The sequence below is a fragment of the Leptonychotes weddellii genome, chromosome 5 (genome assembly GCF_054177405.1).
Source record: "Leptonychotes weddellii isolate Sample4059 chromosome 5, ASM5417740v2, whole genome shotgun sequence".
In the NCBI taxonomy this organism is placed as follows: Eukaryota; Metazoa; Chordata; class Mammalia; order Carnivora; family Phocidae; genus Leptonychotes; species Leptonychotes weddellii.
The window spans coordinates 48705002-48732741 of NC_138373.1; the positions used below are offsets into that span (position 1 = coordinate 48705002).

Below are 27740 nucleotides of genomic sequence, written 5' to 3' on the forward strand. Positions count from 1 at the left end.
GAGGCAGGAGACCCTCTCCTGCCCTGGGAAGTTGTCTTTCGTTCACCACAGGACACGGAGTCTGCTGTGGCCAGATCCCACAGAGGCTTGTTTTCATTCTCACAGATGTCTAAAGAATTGTTTTCCCTTGGCTTTTGCACTCATTTATTTGTGTCCTCCTCAAATCTCTTGACTTAGTGTTAGATAAACTCTCAACAATGAGCTGGACAGAACTCCAAATGATAGAGTTCATTGCCCCACCTCATGGTGCTGGGATCACAGAGCTCACTTCTGGGACGGGGGGAAGTCGGTCAAGTGTAGGGAGTCCATTCCACCGAGATATGCAGCATATCACAAAACCAGTCCTGCCAAAACGGACACACTTCCCTCCCCCTACACAGGAAGAAGTGCACCCTGGGAAACCAGCACAGACTTGGGTTTTTTCTTTTTCCCACCAGTAGAGCTTGTGGATGTGGAGGTAAGAGAAAAAGAGGTGAGAAGGGGTGAGGTGAGAGGTGTTTCCACGGTGAAAGCAGTCCCGGCAGAGGTGAGGCTACAAAGTTGATCAATAATAATTTTATTCACCTTTCAATTACTTAGTTACTTAAAAAAATTTTTTGAGTTGCTCCCTTTTGTTGCCAGACTGTGTTCTAGGAGTTAGGACTATGGTAGTGAAAGACCAAGTCCCTGCCATCATGGAATTTATATTTATATATACACACATGTTATAATAATTTATATAAATAATAATGTGTGTATATAAAAATATATTATAATAAATATATAATAAATATGTATGACTATATGTTATTTATACATAATATACAAATTATATATATATATATATAATATTATAGTAAGAGAGACAATAACCAAGGAACCAATTACATAAATAAATAGATCATGTAAATTCAGCTAGTGATAGGTGCTGTGAAATAAAATAAACCAGAATCTGGGAGTAAAGTGTAATGCCTCTGTGTATGTGTGTATCTGTGTGTGTGTGTGTGTGTGTATTTTAGATAAGCAGCCAGGGAAGGCTGCTAGGAGGAAGTGACATTTGAACAGAGAACCTGGAATGAGGGGATGAACAAGTCAGATGAGTAATTTATCAGTAAAACTGGGGAGTGTTTTTCTTTTCCTCCAGCTCGGGATGCTGGTTGTCTCTGGAGCTGGGACCATAGCCCCACTTCTGGAATCACAGAGAGACCAGGGAATTAAGGATCCTCTATTTTGGCCCCCTAGGGGGTGGGGGGCTGAATGTTAGAGGCATGGCTCTGCTGGGAAGGCTGGATCTGAGATGGGGTGAAGGGGTAGCAGGTTCTCCAGGCTGGGAGTATAAGAGGTGCAGTTGGCTCTTGAATCCCAGCACTCATCAGCTGGGTGACCTGGGCAAGTTATTTAACCTCTCTGTGCATTACTTTCTATATCTAGAGAATGGGGTTAATAAAGGTCCCTCTATCACAGGGTTGTTGTTAGGATTAACTGAGCTAGTATATATGTAGTCCTTATATATGTAGAGTCCTGGCACAGAGTAAGTTCTATGTGAGTGTTGGCTGTTATTTACATATCTCCCTCCTCAGGGAGCCCCCCTTTTCCGGCACCCTTATGTAAAAGGTTGATTAAGGACGGCCTACAATAAGGTCATTATTCTACCCTGTTGAAGCCTGTATCCTGAGAGCCTGATTTCCCCTGCCGCCTTCCGTACTCAACCTAAACACAAAAGAGCTGATTGTTTTTGTCCCACAGACAATATGGTATCCTAAGGACAGGTGCCGTGACTTCAGGCAGCCTTGCTTGACTGCAGGAGAGGGTTTCTTCCACGGGGACTTTCTGGCCTCTTTCTACCCAGAGTTGAGGAAAAAAATGAACAAAATTTAATCTTCCTTGGGAAATCTCACTGTGTTTAGCACCCGTGTCTTTGACCCCATATGCTGAGAATTGTATTGAGTAGCTTGTAGGAAAATGCAAAAGAAGTAAAGAACGTGGTGATTGTTCAAAAACACCCATTTGGTCACGTCACTCCTCTGCCTAAGACATTTAATATTAGCGGTGGCCCACTGCTGACTGGATAAGGTGCAGACTCTGGTTTGAGGGCTTTCATGTGCGTCCCCTACTTACTAATGCACTAATCCACGCACCACAGGCCTCCTCTGGTAATTCCAGCCTCATTGAACCGCTTTGAGTTTCCACCGCCAGCCAGGCTCTCTCCTCCCCTGCGCTCTTCCTCAGCCAGAGCACTGTCCCCTGCCTCTGGCGCCTGCTGTCCTTAGCCTGACTGACCCTAATACAGCCGAAAAGTCTCTGGTCACTCATTCCTTCTTCAGGGAGGCCCTCCCGGGTCTTGTAAGCCTGCATGAGGGGCCCCTCTTAGGTGCTGCCTTCGAACTGCCACTTCCTCCATCACCGATGGCATCAGATTATTACTCATCCCCGTGTCCCCTCTGCTGCCATTAGACTAGTCCCTGATGAGTTTCTTGACTGCAGGCATATTCTCTGCTTCCTGGGAGTTTGCAATCTATCCGATGGGAGGACTGCACATACAAGTGCAAAGCTGGGGCGCCTGGGTGGCTCAATCAGTTGGCAACTGACTCTTGGTCTCAGCTCAGGTCTTGATCTCGGGGTCGTAAATTCAAGCCCCATGTTGGGCTCCACACTGGGCATGCAGCCTACTTAAAAAAAAAAAAGTGCCAAGCCAACAGTTCAGCCAGTGCCTCTAGCAAGTGGATTTTGGCAAATGTAGCTAGAGCGCAAGGATGAGGCAGGGAGCGTTGGGAGGTCTGGCTAGACGGAGCCGCAGGGGTCCAATCACGCAGGGCTTGTAAACGACACGTGAGAGAGTTCAGTGTCATCCGGGCACAGCAGGTGACGACGAGGAGTTATAAGCAAGGGAAAGGGCTATCCTTAAAGTTCTCCACGACGAAACAATTACACGCATCGGATCTGCTGAGTCTGAGCCTCACCAGCTCCTTTCCTAAGGGCTGTTGGTGGAGCATTTCTGATTTATCATAGCCCAGCTCTGCCCCTCATCAGCTGCATGACCTCGTGCAAGTTCATTCAGTCCTCCCGCACCAATATCATCACATGACTGATAGGCGTACTAACAGAACCTACTTACAGGGATTTGTGAGGATTAAAGGAGGTAATGTAAGTGCAGTGCTTAGCACCGGGACTGCAGCAGACTGAGAGTGAATTACAAAGACAGTAGTCGGTAGTATAGCAGTGAAAGTCCCAGAGGCAGTAACAATAGCAGTGTTATAACAGTTATAACAGATATAACAGATACTCTTAATAGGGTAGAGGAGCTGTACCCTGGGAGTCGGAACCCTGGGAGTTGTGAGAAGGCCTCCTACTGAGAGGGTCAGCAGAAAAGGTCGGGGCAGGGGAAGCTTGTGGGAAAGGGTGAAAAAAGGTATTTTCAGATCTCCTACCTCCCTTTGTGGACTATGGAATAGGATAAAATGCACTTTAAATTGGATTTAGAAGATCATTTTATGCATTTTCCTGTACCCCACTTGAGTGTGAGCATCTGGGTTGGGGCCACCCTTCTCCCTCCTTCCAGCGCTACGGGGGGTGAGTACTAAGGTATGTTATTAATACCACTGCTGTAATTTTTTCATTGTGAATGCAAGGAGCCCTTCTTCGAAGTCTCTGGGAGATCTGGATTTCCCTGGGTGATCAAAGTGTAGACGCAAGGTGTGGAAAATGCAGGTCACTTTGGGGTCAATCCTCCCTGGAAATGTTTCTGTATTTGAAATCAACCTTATCTAAATAACTGTTAGAAAAGGCAATCATCCTTGTGTATTCGATCACCGCCTCCAAGGCTCTACTGCCTTCTGTCAAATCACCCCCCATCCCTATACTCCCCTAGAAAGCCATTAATCTCTTACCTCTATTTAAATTTGAATCTCTTTTTTTTTGAAATTAATTAATTCTTTTTTTTAGAGAGAGAGAATGTGCAAGCAAGTGTTGGTGGGGGGTGCAGAGGAAGAGGGAGAGAGAGAATCTTAAGCAGACTCCACACCCAGCACGGAGTTCGATGCAGGGCTTAATCTCACAACCCTCAGCTCCTGACCTGAGCGGAGATGGAGTTGGCTGCTTGACTGACTCAGCCAGCCAGGTGCCCCTTTCTTTTTTCTTTTCTTTTTAAAGAGATTGGCATAGAGAAAGATTTACTAAAACTTTTTCGGCTTTTTTTTCCCCCTCGGAAGAAGAGTGTTTTAGCCTCTTGGCCATTTCAGCTTGATGTGATTGTGTGGAATCCCAGCTTGACACCATTCAAAATCTGCTGCGTGTACCGAAAGCAAATTCAGAGTCATTCACAGATGCTAGAGTAGCAACTGGCTCCACGCTCAGCTTACAGAGACAGCACTCTCTTCCTTCCAAATTCAGGGCCAACAATTCTCAGACTCTTGAAATGAGCTGTGAATGGGGCAGTAAATGTTTTTTGTTGTTGAGAGAGGAGGGGAGGGACACGGGAGAGTAGGTGGGGGGGAAGGGGCAGACGGAGAAGGAGGGAGAGAATCTCAAGCAGGTTCCATGCTCAGCATGGAGCCTGATGTGGGGCTTGAACTCAGGACCCTGAGATCATGACCTGAGCTGAAATCAAGAGTTGGGCACTTAACTGACTGAGCCAACCAGGCATCCCAAGGGGTGGTGAATTAAATAGAAACCAGGGCAAGGCATGGGCTAAAAGATGGTACATTGAGAAGGGTAAAAAGGAGTGTAGGCCTCACATGAGGGCTTCACCAGCAAGACTGTGGTTGCAGCAGTGTTTGGAGGTACTGGTGTCAAAGTTTTAAAAAATAACAGAATTTAAACAAAAAAATCAAAATAAGAATACACACACACACACACCCATATAGAATAAGTGCTAACTTCCTTTTAAGTTGGGTATAGCATTCTGTTCCTATTACTCAAATTGATTTAATTTTCAATATTGATTTTAAAAGCTGAAGGGTTTGTATGTTTGGGTGATTCAGTGATGAAAATCTTTATTGAAGATCCAGTGATTGCTATGAAAAATGCAGATGGACTCCAGAGGGCTGTCCCAACCAAAGCTGACTTTCCTGTAATAGCCCCCGGAGATATCTGACTTAAAAGACAGAGGAAATTAAGCTCCGGTTAAAGTATTTGCAGAGAGAGTTTTGGAAGTGTGGAGGCAACCTAGATGTGCAGCAACCAGACTATCCTAGACTAAGAGATGACTTCTGGCTTAATATCTGCTTGGTAAACTATGGAATGCATAGTTTCATTCATCATTTGATGAAGTCTGGGACTTTTCTATACAGGACTTCACGTGGAGCAACATTTGAACCAGTGACTCATGGTATCATTAAAGAATGGTTTATTTCTAAGCCACCTCAACTAAATAAATGCACCCCACTGTGGCAGAGACTGCTAGTTATCTCCTAATACTGATTTTTCTCATCTTACTGGCTGAACCCAAGACCTTGTAACAAGGTGTGGCCACGTGACCAATACAGGCTGGTGGTTGACAAATGGAAGGGAGGTGGGCAACTTCCCTCTTTGTACCTCTTGGGTTTTCCCTTAAAGGGAAGGGCGTGGCCTTCTCTTGCCCTCTTTTCTATAAACTAAAATGCAGACATGATAGAGCCACCAACTTGAACCAAGAGATGGAAACCATTTTGAGGATTCAGAGCACAAGAAAGAATAACTTGGATCCTTGATGATTATGTGGCTGCCATTTTGGTCCTGGATTGCCTTCCTTGACTATGTGAGAGAGAAATAACCTACTAGCTTATTATTATTTTGAGAGAGAGAGAAGAGAGTACACGTGTGTCTGGGGGTGGGCGGGGAAGGGGCAGAGGAGAGAATCCCGAGCTGACTCCTGTGCTGACCTTGGAGCCTGATGTGGGGCTCGATCTCACAACCCTGAGATCAAGATCTGAGCCGAAATCAAGAGTCGGATGCTAAACCAACTGAGCCACCCAGGCGCCCCTAACCTACTAGCTTTTTAAAGCCTTTGTTGTTTCAGACCTCTTTCTTATAGCAGCCAAACCTATGTCCTAACCCAAATATCCACATCTTAGGTGTAGAATGGATGCATACTGTGGTTATTCTTTTGGCTGGAGAGTACAGCATCTTCTTGTGCTTTTCTTTGCACATGGAATATGTGTATACCTCTTTTTTTTTTTTAAAGATTTATTTATTTGATAGAGAGAGACACAGTGAGAGAGGGAACACAAGCAGGGGGAGTGGGAGAGGGAGAAGCAGGCTTTCTGCAGAGCAGGGAGCCCGATGCGGGGCTCGATCCCAGGACCTGAGCCGAAGACAGACGCTTAATGACTGAACCACCCAAGCGCCCCTCTCTTTTTTTTTTTTTTTTAAGATTTTGTTTATTTGTCAGAGAGAGAGCACATGAGTGCACAAACAGGCTCCCTGCAAGTGATAAGCACTCCATAAATTGTAACATTAACAACCCATCCTCCAGTTTTAGAGGGAAGCCAGCAGACACCAACTGCATAGATAACAGTCCCAGCTTCTTAAGTCCCGAGAGAAAAGGTTATAAACAACTCTCTTCTTGCTCCCTGAGCTAGAGGCTGAGCAAAGGCAACTGGAATGGCTCTGGGATCATGACCTGAGCTGAAGGCAGACGCTTAACTGACTGAGCCACCCAGGTGTATTCTTGTCGTAATTTCAACACAAATAGTAGATAGTACTATTTCATTAAATAGTAGATTTAATGTCACGTGGTTTCAGTCTTATTTGATTTCTGTATCATCTAGGCAGCTAGTGACCAATAGTAAGTGATGTTTCTATTTCTTTATGATGAATTAGATGTCCCTGTGGATTCATCAGGTGTTTGACAAGTCCATGTTGTAAATTAGACTGACTCTTGGATTGAGTGGGCATGACAAACGGTGCATTGCACGCCAAGAAAGTGCCGTTTTGTGCTGGCAACCACTTTAGTTGGTTGAAAGGGAATTTCTAGGAGGAAAACATAGAGTCTTAAGCGAGATTAAAAAATCTCTTTCCAGATTTCTTAAATTTTGATTTTATAACTCAGTTTATCACAGTATAGGCTAGTAAGGAATACAGTCATCTATCAGAAGGGTGTTCCATTCAGAATTTCAGATTTCTGTGGACCAATAGAAAAATAACCAAGATTTCTTTTTTTTTTTTTTTAAGATTTTATTTATTTGACAGAGAGAGACACAGCGAGAGAGGGAACACAAGCAAGGGGAGTGGGAGAGGGAGAAGCAGGCTTCCCGCGGAGCAGGGAGCCCGATATGGGGCTCGATCCCAGGACCCTGGGAATCATGACCTGAGCCGAAGGCAGACGCTTAAAGACTGAGCCATCCAGGCGCCCCGAAAAATAACCAAGATTTCTTGAGCATTCCTGTGCCCAGGTGATGCAGGGGCTTTACATGCAACATTGCATGTAGTCCTCTCAGTATGAGGTCGGGTGAACTACTTGCTTTTATCTCCATTTTGTAGGTGAGGAAATTAACACTTAGAGAGGCTTAGTGACTTAGCAAAGTTTACACGTCTAGTGGTGGCAGAGTCAGGATTAAATGTCTGACTTGTAGACTCTCAACGCTCAACCCGACTATACTGCATATTATATAGATGCTTAAAACCAATGAACTTTTTGTGGTTTTCCTAATAGCTTCTTTCTCTGGTTCAGCTATTGTTTTGCTGTTTTTACCTAGCACTTGCACATTTCTTGTTAATGTAAAGACGTTTGCAAGCAAGAAGTGGGGAAAAATTCTAATAGTACAGTGATTTCATCAGTATTGTCAACCTGTAGAAATATTTGACTTTGGTTTGTTTATGATGGCGGGATGGGGACAGTTGGTAGCAGTGAGAAAGAGATATTTTTAAAATTTTGAATTTTAATTCCAGTTAACATACAGTGTGATATTAGTTACAGGTGTATGATGTAGTGATTTTAATAGCAGTTAGCCTCTTAATATAACTTGATGATGTCATAGCAATGAATTAATGTTTTTTAAACAAATACATATAAAAATTAACACTGTGTCTTTAATCTGTTAAAAAAACAAAACTCAGCGGGTAAATTTGAAGATCTAATTGGCTTTATTCTAAGATTCCTGAATGGGACAGTTTCTCATCTAGCAAGTAGAAAGGAGTTACCAGAAGCTATACAAAAAGAAGGCTTTTATAGGCAAAAGAGGGCAGGGACAAGGAAGTCATAAACAAAAGAAAGGATTATTTTAGGCAGGGTCATCTTCCTTTGGGGAAAGGGCTGAGGTCTATCATGCAGACTACTTTACTATAGTGTTGATCAGAAAATTCCAGACTGGTTTAAAATTCCACCTCTGGGAGAAGCTGAAATTGCAGTAGGTTAAGTATTAAGTCTTGGCTTGCTGGCATGGGGCTTAGCACAAGTGATTGCATTTGGGGCCTCTTGTTTCTTTTTAAGCAGTTCCTGTGCTCCTCCTATGGTTGAGAACACCTTTAGAACTCCTTTAAAAACAGCGCTCAACAACTGCGCTAGTCGAATGTTCTTTATGGGTCAAATATTGGCCTTTCAGAGGTTCCACTGGTGGAGCAATGTCATTCAGGAACAAGACCTGTAAATCAAGTGGGTGTATAAGGTGAAGAATTCTATTTTATTCCTTAAATGAAATACAGGTGTAAAGTAATGAGCCTAATTTTCCTACGTGCGGGTGGCTCTGAGGGGACCGTTCCAAAAATGTTTTAAGTATGGCAGCAATATTGTAACGACTGTAATTTTTTGATAACTACTTTAAAAAAATCATTGGGACACAGTGGACCTCTGGGATGCTTATTTTTAAAAAGTCACAAAAATGCGGAAAATGTGTCCATGGACAGTGTTGCTGGGACAATTGATAGCTTCCCCTCTGGCTTTCTCTTCCAGTAACCAAATTACTTACCTTTCTGTACCCTAACAGGTTACTGAATAACCAACCAGTGGATTCCTGCCCTTTCTGTACTTCTCTATTTTAGACTGAGGGAAAAAACTCCCACATTCCTCCTTGAAGGCTCTGTGAGTCCTAAAGAGTGGCTGGTCTTCCTGTTTAATTCTCCTGTGTTCTGGGAAATATGTGAGATGTAAAGCTTAGTGATAAAGAGACGTGACAGACTTCTGAAGAGGTGACAGAATCTCAGCCTCCAAAAGGCAGTCTGCAAGATTTTTGTTGTTCTCATTCCAAGTGTGCGACAACGGTGCTCGGCCCGTGTTAATATCCAAGACCAACAAATGACAGCCGAAGAGAATGGTCTCTGATAAGAGTGAAGTTCTTTGCCTGGAGCCATCTGCAAGCTGAAGTATGTTGATAAGCACTCCATAAATTGTAACATTAACAACCCATCCTCCAGTTTTAGAGGGAAGCCAGCAGACACCAACCGCGTAGATAACAGTCCCAGGTTCTTAAGTCCCAAGAGAAAAGGTTATAAACAACTCTCTTCTTGCTCCCTGAGCTAGATGCTGAGCAAAGGCAACTGGCAAGACGGTGACAATGGCCACCAAAATTGTTTCCAGTTTCTGCAAATCACTCCTAAGAGTGGAAATCAACGGTGCAAACCCTTTCCAAGTCACGGTGTCAAGTTTAGACCATTAATCACTGTCCCCAGCACTGGAGGGTCCTTTAGTTTAGTGGCGTTACTTCCTGAGCCAGTCTTCTCACTATCGGCAGGATTTATGCCTCATTACTCTCTTGGCTAAAGAGTTCCTCAAATTTCCTAAGGCTTCTCTCCCCACAGGATGAGGAGGAAGAGGACAACTCCCATTTTGGGTTGTGCTTTGTTTTTTCCTTTGAATTGTGAGTGATCTATGCTCTTCTCCCTCGTAACCATCACTGTAATTGATGGGCTTCTAGATTTATTTGTTCCCTTAGGGCTCTATCTACATGACACTCACTGGTGGGTTTGCTCTAGATCCTGACAAAAGTAGTGACCTGGGTGGTGGAAAGTATTGATCCAGTTGTTGATCAGTGGAATACAACCTGTTAGAATAACCTCTGAACGGTGAATAAATAATCCAGGGCACCTGTGCGACATTGTTATGGAAAGGAAACTTTTCAAAATATTGCCTTTTTCACCACATAGTGCTATAACGTAGCAGTTCTAGTCTTGTTTCTGCCAAGTTGATGTAGCAAAAACGTCTGTTATTTTCTGTTAACCAGCTATCAAGCTAAGTAAAATGTGAGTTTTGACAGTTAATTCTTTTTTTTTTTTTTTTAAGATTTTATTTACTTATTTGACAGAGAGAGACACAGCGAGAGAGGGAACACAAGCAGGGGGAGTGGGAGAGGGAGAAGCAGGCTTCCCGCCGAGCAGGGAGCCCGATGCGGGGCTCGATTCCAGGACCCTGGGACCATGACCTGAGCCGAAGGCAGACGCTTAATGACCGAGCCACCCAGGTGCCCCGACAGTTCATTCTTAACATCCTCTTTTAATGAATGCCTGGTCAACCAAGTTACTCAGATCTGATGTCACAGACTACACAACCGCAGGGAGCCATTCAGATCACGAGATTGGAAAAGTAATTGATTTAAAACCAACACAAATACCAAGGCAGACAAGGCAGGTAGCCTATCAGTTTATCATTTCCCGAGCCTTCCTCACTAACTGAACCCCATTATGTTGAGGTGTTTGGTGGCCATGTGCTTTGCGGGTCCTCCCCTGTCCCAGGAGTGAGTGTTGGCGTGGCAAGCCCACTGCTCTTGCCCACCCCAGGTAGAAGGTATGGTCTTGTGACATAACTGGTCAATGGGACACGAGAGGGAATCTGCTGGGAGGATTTTGAGAAAGTTCTCCCACCCTAATAGAAATTGAGATGAGAGGAATAACTGTCCTTTTCTGCTTCTGGACAAGCTCTGTGAAGAAGTGACCTCGGCAGCTGCTGTGGCCATCTGGTCACCACTGGTGGGAGGAGAAGGGTGGGTGGGAGGTCCCAACAAGCTGAGGATGACAGAGCAGAAAGTTAAAAGAAATTCATACACTGAAGTGCTGAACTGTCCTGAATCCACCTTGCCTTTGGATTTTTTTTGTTCGTTTGTTATATGGGATAATAAACACCTTATTGTTTAATGTACCAATAGTTGGGTGGTTTTCTGCAACTTGCAACTGAAAAGCATTCTAATAGACCTAAGTATAAATCTAGGTGTAATATTACTGGTGGAAGCAGGAAGTCCTGTGCTCTGAAACCTTGAGCAAAATTGTTCTCGGCTCTGGACTGAGTCGGAAACCTGTCAAAATTTTTTAAGTTCTGGATTAAATATCAGGAATCAGGGAAGGACTCTAATTCACAGAGGAAATCAAATCTAGAATTTCAATGTGAAGGCAAAAATGATGGTGATGCTCACTGTCAAGACTGAAATATGCACATTCTGCTTTTATGCCAGACACAAAAGGCCATATAGCATATGATTCCATTTATATGAAATGTCCGGAATAGACAAGTCCACAGAGAAAGCAGATTAGTGTTTGCCAGGGCCTGAGGGATGGGGGGAGGAGGGGGAGTGATTATTTAATGAGAATAGGGTTTCCTTTTGAGGTGATGAAAATATTCTGGAACTAGATAGTGGTGACGGTTGTCAACACTGTGAATGTACTAACTGTCACTGAATTGTACACTTAAAATAATGAATAAATGGCAAATTTTATATTATGTGTATTTTATCACAACACAATAAAATTTTAAAGAAACATGAAATGAGCATAGTGTGGCAATGACATGACATGATAAGGAGGAGCATTCCTGTTCATGGAATAAATTCATCATTGAGTTTGAAATTTTTTTTAACTTCAAAATTGTTTTTTTTCCCAACATTTTAAGATGAATTAAATGGTGGCCATTTACAAAATATGTTTTCAGTTAATGGATCATTTTTTAAAAAAGATTTTATTTATTTATTTGAGACAGAGAGAGATCAAGAGAGAGGGGGGAAGGGGCGGAGGGAGAGGGAGAAGCAGACTCCCCGCTGAGCAGGGAACCCCATGCAGGGCTCAATCCCAGGACGCAGAGATCATGACCTGAGCCAAAGGCAGACGCTTAACTGACTGAGCCACCCAGGCACCCCCAGATCATTTTTAATTCAAACATTTTTTTTATTGAAAATAGATTTTTAAAAAAGACAACAAATATACCACTTGTTTTTGACAGTTGTCTAACTATTATGTCCTAAGGGCTACCAGTCATTATGAAATTAGGTTCCTGGCCCTGAGAATAAGAAGCCCATGAGTGGGGTGCCTGGGTGGCTCAGTCAGTTAAGCATCTGACTCTTGATTTCAGCTCAGGTCGTGATCTCAGGGTTGTGGGATCAAGCCCTGTGTCGGGCTCGGCACTCAGCGCGGAGTCTGCTGGAGATTCTACTCCTCCCCCTGCTCACTCTCTCTCTCACTCTCTAAATGAATAAAATCTTAAAAAAAAAAAAAAAGAAGCCCATGAATGGCTTAAGAACCTTGTCTGAAAATAAAAAATTTGGTTTTATAGAATAAGCCTGTTTTCTGGACAAAAGCCAATCCTATGCAAATAGGAAGGGTTACCAGCTCACAGTGCAACAGTGCATATTTATATCTCACTGTTAGTGAATATGAAATTTTGATTAATGTCCTCAAGCTCTAAAGAATATAAGGATCAATGTTGCCAATGTTTGGTCTGTTAGCGTAAAGCTGTATGTTCAATTCCAGTTGTCTGTTTGTTCAGTATAAGAACAGCCTGAGATCCTTAGCTGAGGATAAGCTGTCTTGTCACTTATGTTTCAACAGTAGTATCTTCAATATCCCCGATATCCTGAGTACTGCAGCTGTCAGTTAAACAACTGAAAGACTAAGATATCAGTAAGTTACTTACCTGAGACAAATTACCTATTTGAAGCAGTTACGTCCTTATTTTTCAATGAGGATTGATTTTGTTTCCCCACAACATTTCTTTAGAAACACAGTTGACAGTTGACTATAAAGTAAGTCAGTAAGAGGCAGGAAGATCGTTTGGAGAAGTTGCTCTTCCAAATTGAGCTGGAAGCATGGGTTGGTTTTATTTCATGCCCTCAAATGTGTACTTCGTTTTAACAGTATCTCTTTGCATGGGGCATGTGTTGTGGCTTCCTAAATTTGGGCCAATTTTGAGTAGACGTGGATCATCATTTTTCAGTATATTTGTGTATTGATTCATCTCCAGTTTGTCTCTCTCCCTTCTTCCCTCCCTCCCTCCCTTACTCTCTCTCTCCCTCCTTCGAGATTCTTAAACTGAAAAAGGCCCAGGGATAGAAATACTTTGTCTTAGATGTAGGACAGAGAACACTGTCTCCCAGCTCCTAAAATTAAGGCATGTGTGATTTAGAAGAGATCTCTGGGTGAGGTCCTTTTACAGAAAGTGGAACTCCTACAGATAAGATAGTTAAACACAAGACTGGGAATCTCAGGGCTTCGGGAAAGACTCTTTTGGAGTGGCTTTATTGCTTCTTGTTTTGCTGCAGAGGTGTAATGAGGGGAATCCTGTGGGATTGAGTTTCTGATTTTTTTGTTTGCTTGTTTATCAAAAGGACATACAGAAATCTCTGAGGGGGAGATTCACACCCAGTGTTTTAGTAACTTTCCAGAAGGCTGTGCTAGACTCAGATCATAAATTTCAATAGAAAATAGTTTCCTTCCCTCTGTTGGCAGCCAGCTTCATTTACTCAGACCATTAAGAGGTGGGAAACATCCCTAAATCTTCGCTGCCCCCTTCTTCTGAATCAGATCAGGAAAGAGAGTACAGCTGACAATCTATGTTTTCTCTTGCGTAGGAGCAACCTCCCTTTGATCTCAACCCTTGACTTTATGGCAGCCAGCCATATCCCGGAGGAAGAAGAAGGACAGAATGAGGACAAGTCATATTTATTTTAGAGGAACCAAAAGGGCCAGGGAGAATGTTCAGACATGAGCAGGTACACCATGGAGCAGAGTGGAGCAGAAATCAGAAAAATGTGAGGAAAAAAAGGCACTCCCGAAAGGTTGAAAATCCCCAAGCGTCCTCTTTCATAAAGACCAGAAACACTATCAGAAAGGATGCACAACCCAAGATGAATTACTTTCATGAGATTTTGTGACAGTGCGGGGAAGGGTGGACAGAAATCAAAGACTTTGCCTTTCTCTTGGCATGGTTTCCATGGCTGATTCTCTGCTTGTTATGATAACTGCGCTGGATGCGTGTTTTATTCTTCACGGAGCCAACACCAACACTGTGCATCACGGTTGCTCCTCGGATAGGGCCTTCTCCCAAACAGCTGCCTTCTGTCTTGTTTTGAGAGCAGAACCTAATATAAATCAGCAGAAAAATCTCTGTGCCTGTCTCCTCAAGCGAAGGGTAGCCCTGTAACCTGCAGGTGCACCAAGGGACCCCTGGCCCTCAGTGAGCCATCTGTTCATTAGTGAATGAGACCGCCTTCTCTTTGGGGGACACAGAGGGGTGGGCACTTTGCTTTTAGACCAGGTCAGGTCTGTTCATTCATTCTCTCTGTGCCAGCAATCAAACTGCAAATACCTGATTCTAGTTCACGATGTCTTTAATTGGAAAATACTTGTTATCCCAGGGAAGTGTTGGGCAGGCTTTCTGCATCTCATCATTCACCTCTGATTTAAAATTTAGAGACCTTGCAAAAGCCTTTAAAAGTATATACTGCTCCCTTCCTGATCTAATTTGGTTGGGTGATCTTCTGCTGAGTCTGGACAGGCTGACACTGCAGAGACAGCTAAACAAATTTTCCCCCGTGGTTCTCTGTCTTGAAAGAAAAAGATGCAAATCATTAACCTCAGTTGGAATTGAAGGGATCCTTCAATTGTCAAGTGAATGATTCCTGTAAGGAAAATTATTTCAGGAGTTCTGGAGGAGTCTTGATGACATCTTGTCATTTTGTTAGTTTTAAATAATGCCTGTTATTTAAATCATCCTAACATTGCATTTTTATTTGAGGAATATATAGAAATATATCTCTATAAGTACATCTTATATTGATATTTACTTCGATAAAATGCATAACATGTAGGTGAGACATTTAGGTGTCCCTCCTCCTTAATCCTTGGTAACTATGAAGAAAAAGTATTACAAACCTAGCACTCATTGCATCTTCACTATAGACAATTTATCTGCTTTAAGTAAAAGTATCTGGATATGAAGTCAAAATCTAAACTCACCACATACAAGCACTAGAAAGTTTGTTGTGTTTTACACAAAGGAATTGTTATCTTTATAAATGTGTTGATTGTGGGGTTCAACTAAATAGCAAGAACTAACAATGCTATTTTCTTCCTATAGTATCAATTGCATGTATTTATTATAATAGCACACACCTATGTAGGTTATTTTATTTTTTATTTTTTTCTTTTCTTTTTTTTAAAGATTTTATTCATTTATTTAATTGACAGAGAGAGAGAGATAGACAGCGAGGGAGGGAACACAAGCAGGGGGAGTGGGAGAAGGAGAAGCAGGCTTCCCACCGAGCAGGGAGCCCGATGTGGGGCTCGATCCCAGGACCCCGGGATCATGACCTGAGCCGAAGGCAGTCGCTTAACCAACTGAACCACCCAGGCGCCCCTATGTAGGTTATTTTAAAAAATTCTGAAAATAACAAGAAAAGAATAAATACCACCAGCAATCCCAATTTCCAGAGATAAGCGCTACACAATTTTGGTATTTCCCCTTCAGTCTTTTTTTTACATACACATATAATTACAAAATTTAGGCCATGCTTTATATATAATTTTGTGTCCTATTGTTTTCATAACCTTGCAGTGCTTTTACCTTTTTATTTAAATTTCAAGAAACCTTTTGGGAATTATCTGTTGTATGAAGTCATGTGGCAGAACATGCATAATATTTGAGTAGGTTGGTCAACATTCAAATGATTTCCCCCACTTTATTCCACATTGTTTAAAGTTAGAATGTTTCCCCATCAACTATTCACACATATGTATCAAAGTTTCTGACACCACCTCTACTTTTTTCTTTTTTTTACTAATTTTCAGTTTCCTGTTTCTTGACCCTTTGAGAATCAGCGAGTTTATATAAACTGTTGTCTAATCCTTGGTGATCTCTGGTAAACCTAGGGAGTGTTTCAAAAGTTCATTCGTTACTTACTTTCTTCCAGTCTTACAAATGACTTCTACCTAGCTTCTGGTCTTAGTCTGTTTAAGTGCAGTGGGCTATTTTGTAGCTGTGTCTGTTATAGGAACTGTCACCTCTCTAGAGTGTCCTCAAGCTGGCAAAAATCATCTTTGTCTCTATCTTTCAAAAAGGACAGCAGAAAATAAAGCATTTGACCAAGCTGTTCTATGCAGTAAACATTTTTCATTATATATACATTTCATAGAATTTATTTGAAAAAATTGCCTTTTTATATTGACTTTATTTTACATGAAGTTAAATATCTAAATGAAAAATAAAAATTCATTCTACTATACAGATTTGATTTATTAGTATTTTTTAAAGATGTTGTTTATTTATTTGAGAGAGAGAGAGATTGGTCATGAGCAAGGGGGAAGGGTAGAGGGAGAAGCAGACTCCCCGCCGAGTAGGGAGCCCAACATGGGACTGGATCCCAGGACCCTGGGATCATGACCTGAGCCCAGGGTGATGCTTAACCAACTGAGCCACCCAGGCGCCCCACAGATTTGGAGATTTAAAAAGTAGCTTTCCAGAAATTTCAAGTTATTTGTGGAATTCATTTGAAGAATTTCATGGAAAAAAGTGATTGAATTTTTCACTCTTTCTCTCAATACACATTGTCACTGTGTTGATAGAATTGTTTTCTTTTCTTTTTTTGCATCTTTTTTTTGAAGATATTTTGTTGTCGTGGCGTTTTTGTGGTTACTAGACAGGGATGCCCAGAGTGTCATTTCCCAACTTCCCAGTGTGAAGAGTGGCTCCTACTTTCCACTGATTACTGAGCTCTCTTCCTCAGGCTAGACCCCACCAAGGCCTTTGGACTCCACGTTGGATTGTGTATGGGGTGTTGTAAGGGAATTTGTTCTCAGGCAGACAGAAGCAGCATTTCTGTCATCTGTGGTGTGGCCAGCTTGTGCTGTGTGAGTCCAGTCGAGGCTGCTTTGTGGCCAGCCAGTCTGGGAATGGCCAAACCACATGGGTTATGGAGATAGCTCATCCCAGGAAATGTGATCTGGCTGGAGGTGGGACCCCTGCCAGAAGCACCTGCCTAGGAAGTAGAAGACTTGACTTATAGTCATGACTCTGCCAGTGAGCTGTGGGACATTCGGCAAAACACTGTAATTTTCCTGGGATTGACTTTTCTCATCTGTCAAATGGGAATATTGACTCCAGCCTTGCCCACCTCATAGAATCATGGCTGAGAACTCAATGAGAAGATGTATGTGAAGGCATATTGTAAAGCATAAAGTTCTACAGTTCTGGGGTATAAATTATTATCTAAAGTGTGGTAGGGTTAATGTAGCCATGAGAGCATACATACGATGTATCAACAAATTAGACTTCTACCGTGTAATTTATAATTTATATTCTGTTAATTACATTTATGAGAGTATATGTTTTTTTAATTACCTAAATGGTAGTTGGTCATATAGTAGATTCAAGTATGTTGATATTTGGGAGTAGAAAGACTCACTCATTTGCAGAGGATCTTTTGAGAAGAAAAACAGCTAATATTAGAATAAAGTTCCAAACTGGAGAGTTTATTAGTGATGAATATCAGTATAATCATTATAATGTGTTTGGTTTTAACTTATGTTTTTTTTTTGCTTCTGGCCTGTAGGCATTGAAAATCGTTTGCATTTTACTCCACTTTGTTTCTTTCCTTCTTTTGTTCCCACAAGGCATTAAGAAAAAAAATTAATGAAAAGTGCACAGTTCAGCAATTTTTAGCATAGTCATAAAGTTGTGCACTCATCATTACTATCTGCCTTTAAAATATTTTCACCATCCCCCAAAGGAAACCTTATTACCATTAGCAGTCACGCCCCATCCCACCCTCTTCTATCCCCTTACAACCACAACTTTACTTTCTGTCTCTAGTGATTTGTCTATTCTGGATACTTCATATAAATGAAATAAAAAAATATGAGATGTTTTGTGTCTGGCATATTTCATTTAGCATAATGTTTTTTCAAGATTAATCTATATTGTAGCCAAAATCAGTACTTAATTTCTTTTATGGCTGAATAATATTCCATCATGTGGATGTATTATATTTTGTGTATCCATTCATTAGTTGATGGATATTTGGATTTTTGTTTCCACTTTTTGGCTACTATAAATAATACTGGGGTAAACATTCATGTATAAATTTTTGTGTAGAAGTATGTTTCCAGTTCTCTTAGGATGTACTTAGGAGTAGAATTACTGGGTCATATGGTAACTATGTTTAACTGTTTGAGGAACTGCCCAACTGTTTCCATTATGGCTGCACCATTTTATACCCTCAGCAGCAATGCAGGAAGGTTCTAATATCTCCACATCCTTATCAATACTTGTTATTGTCTTTCTTTTAGGTATAGCTATGCCAATGGGTGTGAAGTGGTATCTCATTGTGGTTTTGATTTACATTTCCTTAATGATGTTAAGTATCTTTACATGTGCTCCTTGGCTATTTGTATATATTCTTCGGAAGAATGTCTATTTAAGTCCTTTGCTCATTGAAAAATTTGTGTTAACTTTTTATTATTGAGTTTTAATTGTTCTTTACATATTGTGAATACTAGACCCTTATCAGACACATGATTTGCAAATATTTTATCACATTCTCTGAGCTGGTTGTCTTTTCACTCTTTTGATAGTGTCCTTTGATGCACAAAAGGTTTAAATTTTGATGAAGTCCAATTTATCTATTTTTTTTCTTTGGTCACTTATACGTTTGGTGTTATATTTAAAAAGCCATTGCCTGATGCAAATGTTCCAGAACTAGATAGCAGTGATGGTTGCATAACATTAAGAATGTACTAAATGCCACTGAATTTTACCCCTACCTTAAAATAGGTAAAGTGGTAAATCTTATGTTGTGTCTATTTTACCACAATAAAGAAGAAGCCATTGCCTTATCCAAGGTCAAAAAGATTTACAAATACGTTTTCTTCTAAGAGTTTTAGATCTTTGATTCGTTTTGATTTAATTTTTGTGTATGGTGTGACAGAGGGGTCCAACTTCATTCTTTTTTTATTTTTTAATTTAAATTCAATTAATTAACATATACTGTATTATTTGTTTCAGGGATGTAGGTCTGTGATTCATCAGTCTTATATAATACCCGGCACTCATTACAACACATACCCTCCCCAATGTCCATCACCCAGTAATCCCATCCCCCCACCCCCCTCCCCTCCAGCAACCCTCAGTTTGTTTCCAACTTCATTCTTTTCCATGTGGATATTCAGCTGTCCCACCACCATTTGTTGAAAATCTCATAGTGTTTGGTCTATAATGTTATTACATCTATATATCACTTATCATGGTTTGCTTTGTATCCAAGTTATTTGTGTGTATCTCTGGGCTCCCAGTAGATTATAGACTTTTTGCTTATCTCTGTATAACATTCACTTCTTCACTGCACACAGCTCCTGTTTGCACTGAAGATGCTGCATGCAGTAAATAGTCAAGGAATTGTTGATCTAAATTGACATTACCATCAAACAAAGACATCTTTGGTGAGCTTTTACTATGAAGACTTTTAGGGCCATATCTCTGAAAGAGCTGTTTTCCTTCTCTACACCTGTCAGTTAATGTTGATACAAAAAATGTTTCTACTACCTGTGCCTTGAGACTTTAGGGAGTCAGTAATTAGTACTTCTCTCTGCCCTGATTGGAAGATAGACTCAGTAGTCAGGTGGGTATATATAAAATATTTACCCTTTTGTTGTTGGGGGAAGTAGTTGGCAGAAAGTGGCTTGGGTCTGTAGTCAAATGGGATTCCTAAGCTTTCACCTGAAATTAGGTGTACCTTTTTGCAGAGTTCTGGCACAGCTCCACAATGAGACCTCTCACACAGGGTAGATTATTTCCCTTTACCAGAAAGTAGAATAGGACACAGGTCTCTAGACAGGAAGTGAAGGTCATGCAGTGGGATGCTTAGTTCATTCTTCCAAATTCACCCTGGTACTTTAACCAGGGAAGAAGTGAGTGAGGAAAAAAAGAGATGGATTCCTCTGTGCTTATAGTCTTATAGTAGATGAACTCTCCTTAATTGGGAAATGCGGACCGATGTCTGTCACACATAACTATGCACGCTTTTACTGCAAAGAAGCCTGAAAAAGGATGAGGCAAGAGACCAGCTGTGTTCCTCTGATGGCGGTAGCTCCATATGGAAACATGTAGAGTGGAGAAGAGTTCCATTTAACAGGGATTCAGTTGGTGTTTCATACTGAAGTAATGTTTTGGGGTTATAATCCCAAGCTCAGCATTGAGTTACTAGAAAACCACTATTAGGGTTAGAAGGACATTTTGAGATTAACTGTGAATCTTTCCTGAGCTACTTTTCACTTCTGCTAAATTGCATTGTAAAATTTGTGACTGACCTCATGAGGGAAAACATTTCCCTGTATTTATTTAGCTAAGAAGAATTTTCTTTATCATTTCTTAGCATGCATCTTTTTATGTCACTTTCTTTGTTAGCATTTAACATTCCTTCATTTTGTGAGGGATCCTAACATCAACTGAGCCATGGGAGATCAGATGATAGATTATGTCTGGAGTCTATGAGTCCACTCAATTTATATTTGTTAAAGTTAAGGAAGTTTTCATAATTCTGTGTTTTATGAAGGAAGCCTCCCTATCTGTAATTTCCTTAATCAAACAATAGTTGTATGGAGATCCAGTTCCTTTCCTGTGATTTTATTATTTTTTCCCCTAAAAGCCACTTAGCATAACCTTTAAACTTGAAGTTCTTAAGAGACACTCACTGGAGTTATATGAACCCATTGTTTCAATTCTTAAAAATATATTATTCAAAATAAGGTCTACGAGGGGCACCTGGGTGGCTCAGTTGGTTGAACATATGACTCTTGGATTCGGCTCAGGTCATGATCTCAGGGTCATGGGATTGAGCCCCTGGTGCATAGGGCTCCGTTCTCAGTGGGTAGTCTAATCCCCATCTCCCTCTTCCTCTGCCCCCTCCACTTGTGCATGAGCTCTCGCTCTCATGCTCTCTCTCTCCTCAAAAAACAAAAACCAGAAAACAAAATAAGGTCAATGAAATAACGAACTGATATCTGAAGTTTGCATACATGGCCTGGTCAAGACGCTGCCATCCCAACTGCCTCCGGGTTGAGGGAAGACCTCTACAAAGATTCCAGGAACTCATTTCTGCTCTTTGAGGGGAGGCCCATGTCTCCGATTGGGCTTCTCACTGGAGCAAATGAAATGTGCACAGAATGACTGAATAACTCCTTGGCCTTAGGGAAGTTAGGGGAATCCTTGGCCCTGTAGGAAGGGAAGAGAGGAGGAAATGAGCAGAGAATGAGAGAGAAAGACGATGTAGGGAGGAGAAACTAGACAGAAAGAAATTGGGGCGGCTTTGAAACATATTTGCAAGTACTTGAATGCTCCTGCCAGTGAGGACCCAACACACTCTCTCTCTGCAGTTCAGCCTTTTCGTACATCTTTTTGCTTGGTCTCTGATGTCTGCTCTTTATTTTCCCTGTAGAATTTGTCAAACTAATCTTTCTGAAGCACAACTGTGTGATTATATTACTTTCTGGCTCAAAAACATTTACTGTCCCCCAGATTTATGGACCCAGCATGGGTGGTGCCTTGTCAGTGTGACTTTTTGGGATCCCAGCCCTCCCATCCCAACGGCCAAAGTCATTCCATGTGGGCTCCATTCATTCTTGCTCAAGCTCTGCCTTCAGACTGGGGGTCCTCTGTCCCACTTCTCTTCCTGCCAAAGTCATAGGTATCTTTTAACTTCCAATGCGATTCCCACAAAGCAGTTTCTGACTCCTTCCAACATACTCTTTCCTTTTATTTTCAGCCATACAACATTGTTAAAAATATGTCATTTATGAAAGGAGAACCCTCTTACACTGTTGGTGGAAACACAAGCTGGTGCAGCCACTTTGGAAAACAGTATGGAGTTTCCTCAAAAAGTTGATAATAGAGCTACCCTATGACCCAGCAATTGCACTACTGGGTATTTATCCAAAGGATACAAATGTAGTGATTCAAAGGGGTGCATGCACCTCAATATTTATAGCAGCAATGTCCACAATAGCCAAACTATGGGAAGAACCTAGATGTCCATCAACAGATGAATGGATAAAGAAGATGTGATAAACACACACACACAATGGAATATTAACCATCAAAAAGGATGAAATCTTGCCATTTGCAATGACATGGATGGAGCTAGAGGGTATTATGCTGAGTGAAATAAGTCAATCAGAGAAAGACAATTATATGATCTCACTCATATGTGGAATTTAAGAAACAGAACAGAGGATCATTGGGGAAGAGAGGGAAAAATAAAACAAGATGAAATCAGAGAGGGAGGCAAACCATAAGAGACTCTTAATCCTAGGAAACAAACTGAGGGTTGCTGGAGGGGAGGGGGATAGGGAGATGGACATTAAGGAGGGCTCATGATGTGATGAGCACTGCATATTATACAAGACTGATGAATCACTGAACTCTACATCTGAAACTAATAATACATTATATGTTAATGAATTTAAATAAAAAAGATGTTTAAAAATACGTCATTTATGATATTATTATATGGTAACTTGCACTTTGTTTATTTTATGTACTTATTTTCACCTTCTTCTGAGAGGACCTACATGTAAAGTCCTTGAGGGTATGAACAGCACCTTCTATTTCCATGTTAGGAAGATTCTGGGAGAATGCCTAACAGAAAGCTATTCTTTAAATGCGATTCTCCCTTTCTCTTGTGATACTTTATGAACATGCCAATAACCTTGGAGAGCTTTTCTTACTTTCATGACTTTTTAATAATGATTTCCACAAAACATGTTGTTTTATTTTTAAAAATAATTTTAACAACATTTAGTTTATTGTTAGTAGATGTGGTATATGCAGTTTGAAAGCTAGAATAGTGTTAAAAGGCTTGTAACAATACAGTGGTCCCATGCCTCAACCTCTATTTTTATTCCTCTCCAAACAACTCCACAGAAGCAAATACTTTCAAATTTCATACATTTTTTAAAAAGAGATACTGTTGGACTCCAGTCCCCTTTGATATAGCCATATGTGTGCAGTCCTAAAGTGCTGTACCCTTAAGAAATGACTTAAGAAGATAAAAAGTCTGGGGGCGCCTGGGTGGCTCAGTCGTTAAGCGTCTGCCTTCGGCTCAGGTCATGATCTCAGGGTCCTGGGATCGAGCCCCGCATCGGGCTCCCCGCTCTGCGGGAAGCCTGCTTCTCCCTCTCCCCCTCCCCCTGCTTGTGTTCCCTCTCTCGCTGTGTCTCTCTCTGTCAAATAAATAAATAAAATCTTTAAAAAAAAAGAAGATAAAAAGTCTGATATTAAAAATATTTTAAAGGTCTGAAAAGTTGAAAAATATTTAAAAAGTGGAAAGTTATTCTGTTATTCAGCAATAATTTTTTTGCATAATGATTGTTTCTTTTTCTTTTTTTAAAAGATTTTATTTATTTATTTGAGAGAGAGAGGTGGGAGAGAGAGAGAGAGCACATGAGGGAGCAAGTGGGGGGATTGTGGGCAGAGGGGGAAGGAGAGGGGCTGAGCATGGAGCTCCACTCTGGCCTCGATCTCACAACCCCAAGATCAGGACCTGAGCTGAAATAAAAAATCGGATTCTCAACCAACTCACTGAACCACCCAGGCGCCCCATTGTTTCTTTTTGAACAGATCTGTGATCATATCCAATTTGGGATTTATACAATATGTATCATACTGTCAAAAATTATTTTCAAAACCACTTTTTTAGTGATTGATAGTATTTCCTTTTTAATCATACACTCAATGTTGAGCATTTAGATTGTTTCCAGTTTTCCCTCTCATGAAGAATGCAGTCACAAATATCACTATCAATATCCGCAAGACTTTATTCAGAGATCAGTCTCCCTTGGGACAATTTGGGGCCCTGAAAAGGTAGACTCAAGTGAATGTCTTTGTGTCTTGACCTGAGAGCAAGAATAGTATGCAACAGACTTTGGCTATGTATTTCCAGATTGCTTTTCAGATAATTTATGCCAAATTATGCCTAAGAAATGACTCTGATGGCAGAAATGTTTGGCTCCTCAGCAGAATGATGATGTTGAAGTATGTGTTAGGAACAATTCATAATTCTTAGAAATCCTGAGACTGTTGCCAGTGAGCTTTATGTCAACGCTGTGTAAGATTTTAGAGTGGATTATTTAAAAAATGACTTGTGCGTTCTCAAAGAAGGAAGTGGTGCTCGCTGATGTTCCATAAGAACAAGCTGATCATGTATTATGAGATCCAAAAAGGACATTGAACCAACTTCTTTCAGTGGCGGGGGTTTGTGGGCTTCTAGCTCAGAGAATGATACAGTGCTTTAGATTTTAACAAAATATTTCATGAAATTGCTCATGATGTTCCCATGGATGAAATGGAGGAATGTGGTGAAATACAACCCTTATAAGACAGAAACAGTTTCTTCACTATGGAACTTAATTGTCCAGGGGAAATCATAGGGAAATCGATTTCAGCTTAACATCAAGACTCTTTAGGCAGAAGTAACAGGCTTAAAAGGAAAAAGACTGTAACCTGGAAGATATTTGAATGCAAGTTGAATGGGCCCGTGCCAGGAAAGATGTAGCGGGGACTTGAGTACTGGATACACATTGGAATTCAGTGTCCTTTGAGATTTTGTTAATCTTTCATCTGTGATTCTTGCTGTAGCTAAAGGCACGGTTGGATGGGATATGCCCTTAGTTCCCAAAAATAGCTTGTGCCATATAATCCAGGTAGGTTCTCATGGGTAGGTCACCATGGGTATTAAAAGAGTGCTATGGATCCAGGCAAAATAATGTCAACCTCAGGAAAAGTCTAATGAAACACATGTCCTACTGCTAGTGACTTGACCTGTCATGGGATAGCTTATCAGTGTCAAGGCCATTTTCCCAGGTGTGTCACCAGGCTGGTCAGCAGGGGGCGATACAGCACAGCTCTTGGAAGCTACCAGGTCCTGCTAACATCATAGACTGGACAAGGTGGTTTTACCTGAGGGCTGAAGAGACTGCAGGGTTCCTGTCTGGCTAGTGATTCCAAGACACAATGACTCAGTGACCCAGAAGGAAGGATTTCCTGTTAATCCAGGACTTGGAGCCAAAGCTGACCACCCACTGTCATCAAACTCCCCTGGGAGAAAAGCAACATTCTCTGCTTCCCAATCCTTGAAGCAGCTTCCTTGGCCCCTTGGCCTCAGAGCTTCTGTCAGCTACTCTCAGAATGCTCCAGGAGGAAATAGTGGCCCTGAACTTTGAATGTGGCCAAGAGTATTCTCATGACTTTCTCACTCGAGGCCTGCCCCATCACCCCTTCTGATTAGGACTGGAAGTTCCGAGTCTGGATGACTGGCGTCCTGCAGGGGAGGCTGGGAGGCCGAGCTACCGCCAGTAATTTGTGGAGGTCACTAGGTTGGTGTTCTCCTCTCTGTTTTCCTGTCCCCTGAAGCAGTGGTTTGAATAAACAGCTCTTTCCTCTCACAGACCAAGACATGAAAAATACTTTTGTGCTCCCGCTCGCTGCTTTCTAGGTTCTGTTTTCTGTGCCCTTTTCTTGCATTCTCTCTGATTTCTGTCCTTTTGGGGGGGTGTATTGTCATGACTAATAGGAGTGGGGAAAATAGGCCAGCGGTAATGCTATTTCATTTTGGGAATGGTCTTAGTTACAGGAATCTCTTCTATGTTTGGAAAGATTCTGTGTTTTCTTAAAGGTCTTTTCCTTGCAGCAATCAAGATTTTAAAAATTCCACGAAGAAATATTTCCATTCCTGGTCATGCTTGATATCATGCATCACTTAGAATTAGATGAATGTAATTAAAACAAGCAGGAGGCTCAAATACACGTAGAAATATCGAGACTTCCCGAATGCTAGCGCAGGAATATAAAGTTGGCATCTGTCATTAGCCACCACTGGTCTGTTTCCCCAGCTTTATGGACTCCATCAATGGTTACATACATCCACACAACCAACAGGCATGCATGTATTATTCAAACATGCAACTGCTAACTATAGACAGACCCCCAGATTTTTGATGATGATGATTTCTTTAGGACAAACAAGCATAAGATGCTTGGAGGAAAAAATGCTCTTAATATGTAAATAAAATTTTGAATACCACTCTGGCTGCCACATGATTAGAAATCATTGTTTTCTTATTTACTCTAAGTTCATTACTTAGAAACCACTGAACCTGGAAATTCGGAATAAGTCATTTATTCTTAAAGCCTTCTCTTTCGAAGTCATCTATGTGATTTTTAATTTTTTTACTATATCTGTGTGTGCAGACATGGGAAAACTGGGTATTTTTTATCCTCTGGTCTTCTGTTCATTTATCTGGACTAAATGAAAATGAGTACACTATTGTCAAGTACATATACATCAATAATTATTATATCTTCCTGATGAATTGACCCTTTTATCATCATGAGCTCCTTCTTTGTCTATTAATATTTTGTCTGTTATTAACATAGCCATCTAATTCTCTTATGGTCATTTTTTGTATGGTATATCTTTTTTTTCTATCCTTTTATTTTGAATGTCTTTATGTCAATGAATATAAGTGTGTCTCCTGCAGTCAGCACATGGTTCAGTCTTGCTCTTTTACCCAATTTGTCAGTCTCTCTTTTTTGAATGGAGCATCTTGCCCATTTACATTTAATATAATTATTGATATGGGTGGATTTCTGAGTGCCACTTTTTTTTCTATTTGTTTCATATCTTTTTGTTCCACTTCTTTCCTTATTGTCTTTTTAGTGTAAGTATCTTTAGCATATTATTTCAAATCATTTGTTGCTTTTTTTCAACATACAATTTTTAGTTATTTTCTTAGTGGTTACCCCAGGGATTATAATATGCATCTGAAGTATCACAGTTTATTTCAGAATACTACTTAATTCCAGCAAAATTTAGAAACATTATTTCAATATAACTTCATTCCTTCCTTTTTTGTGCCACTATGATCATTTGTATACATTTATATTTGTTATAATAAACACAACAAAGTGTCATAATTATTGCTTTATACAATCTTATGCCTTTTAAAGAAGTTAATAGATGTAATGAAGAACAATATATTTAGTCTTTTAAAAAAATTTTTATTTTAATTCCAGTAAGTTAACATACAGTGTTATATTAGTTCAGGTGTACAATATAGTATGATTCAACAATTCTATACATCATTAGTGCTCATCATAAGTGTACTCTTAATCCCCTTCACCTGTTTCACTCATCCTCCTACCCACCTCCCCTCTGATAAGCTTTATTTTAAAATGAGTGTGTGTGGTTTTTTTTTTAAACAGGAACATTTATACTTGAAGCATACTTTAGAATGCATGGTTCTAGGGGTGCCTGTGTGGCTCAGTCAGGTAAGCTGCCGACTATTGGTTTTGGCTAAGGTCATGATTTCAGGGTCATGGGATCCAGACCTGTGTCGGACTCTGCACTCAGTGGGGAGTCAGTCTGCTGGAGATTCTTTCTCTCTCTCCCTCTCTCCCTGCCCTCCCCCCACCCCACTCACACGTTCACACACTCTCTCTTTCAAAAAAAAAGAATGCATGGTTCTAAAAGATATGTGTATTACATTCCATCCAAGAAAAATAGAATACACATTATCTGCAAGTACACACAGAAGAATCCCCCGGT

At 40.9% G+C, this 27740-nt stretch overlaps 1 protein-coding gene across 1 annotated transcript in view; it reads right to left on the reverse strand.

The window, feature by feature from the left end:
- Nucleotides 1–2104: 2104 nt before the first annotated feature.
- Nucleotides 2105–27740, reverse strand: part of LOC145721354 (ubiquitin carboxyl-terminal hydrolase MINDY-3-like) — a 287265-nt gene continuing 261629 nt past the window's right edge. The window contains exon 4 of the mRNA XM_081818904.1: nt 2105–2205. Within this exon, the coding sequence (XP_081675030.1) occupies nt 2105–2205 (101 nt within the window). The remainder of the gene's footprint in view (nt 2206–27740) is intronic.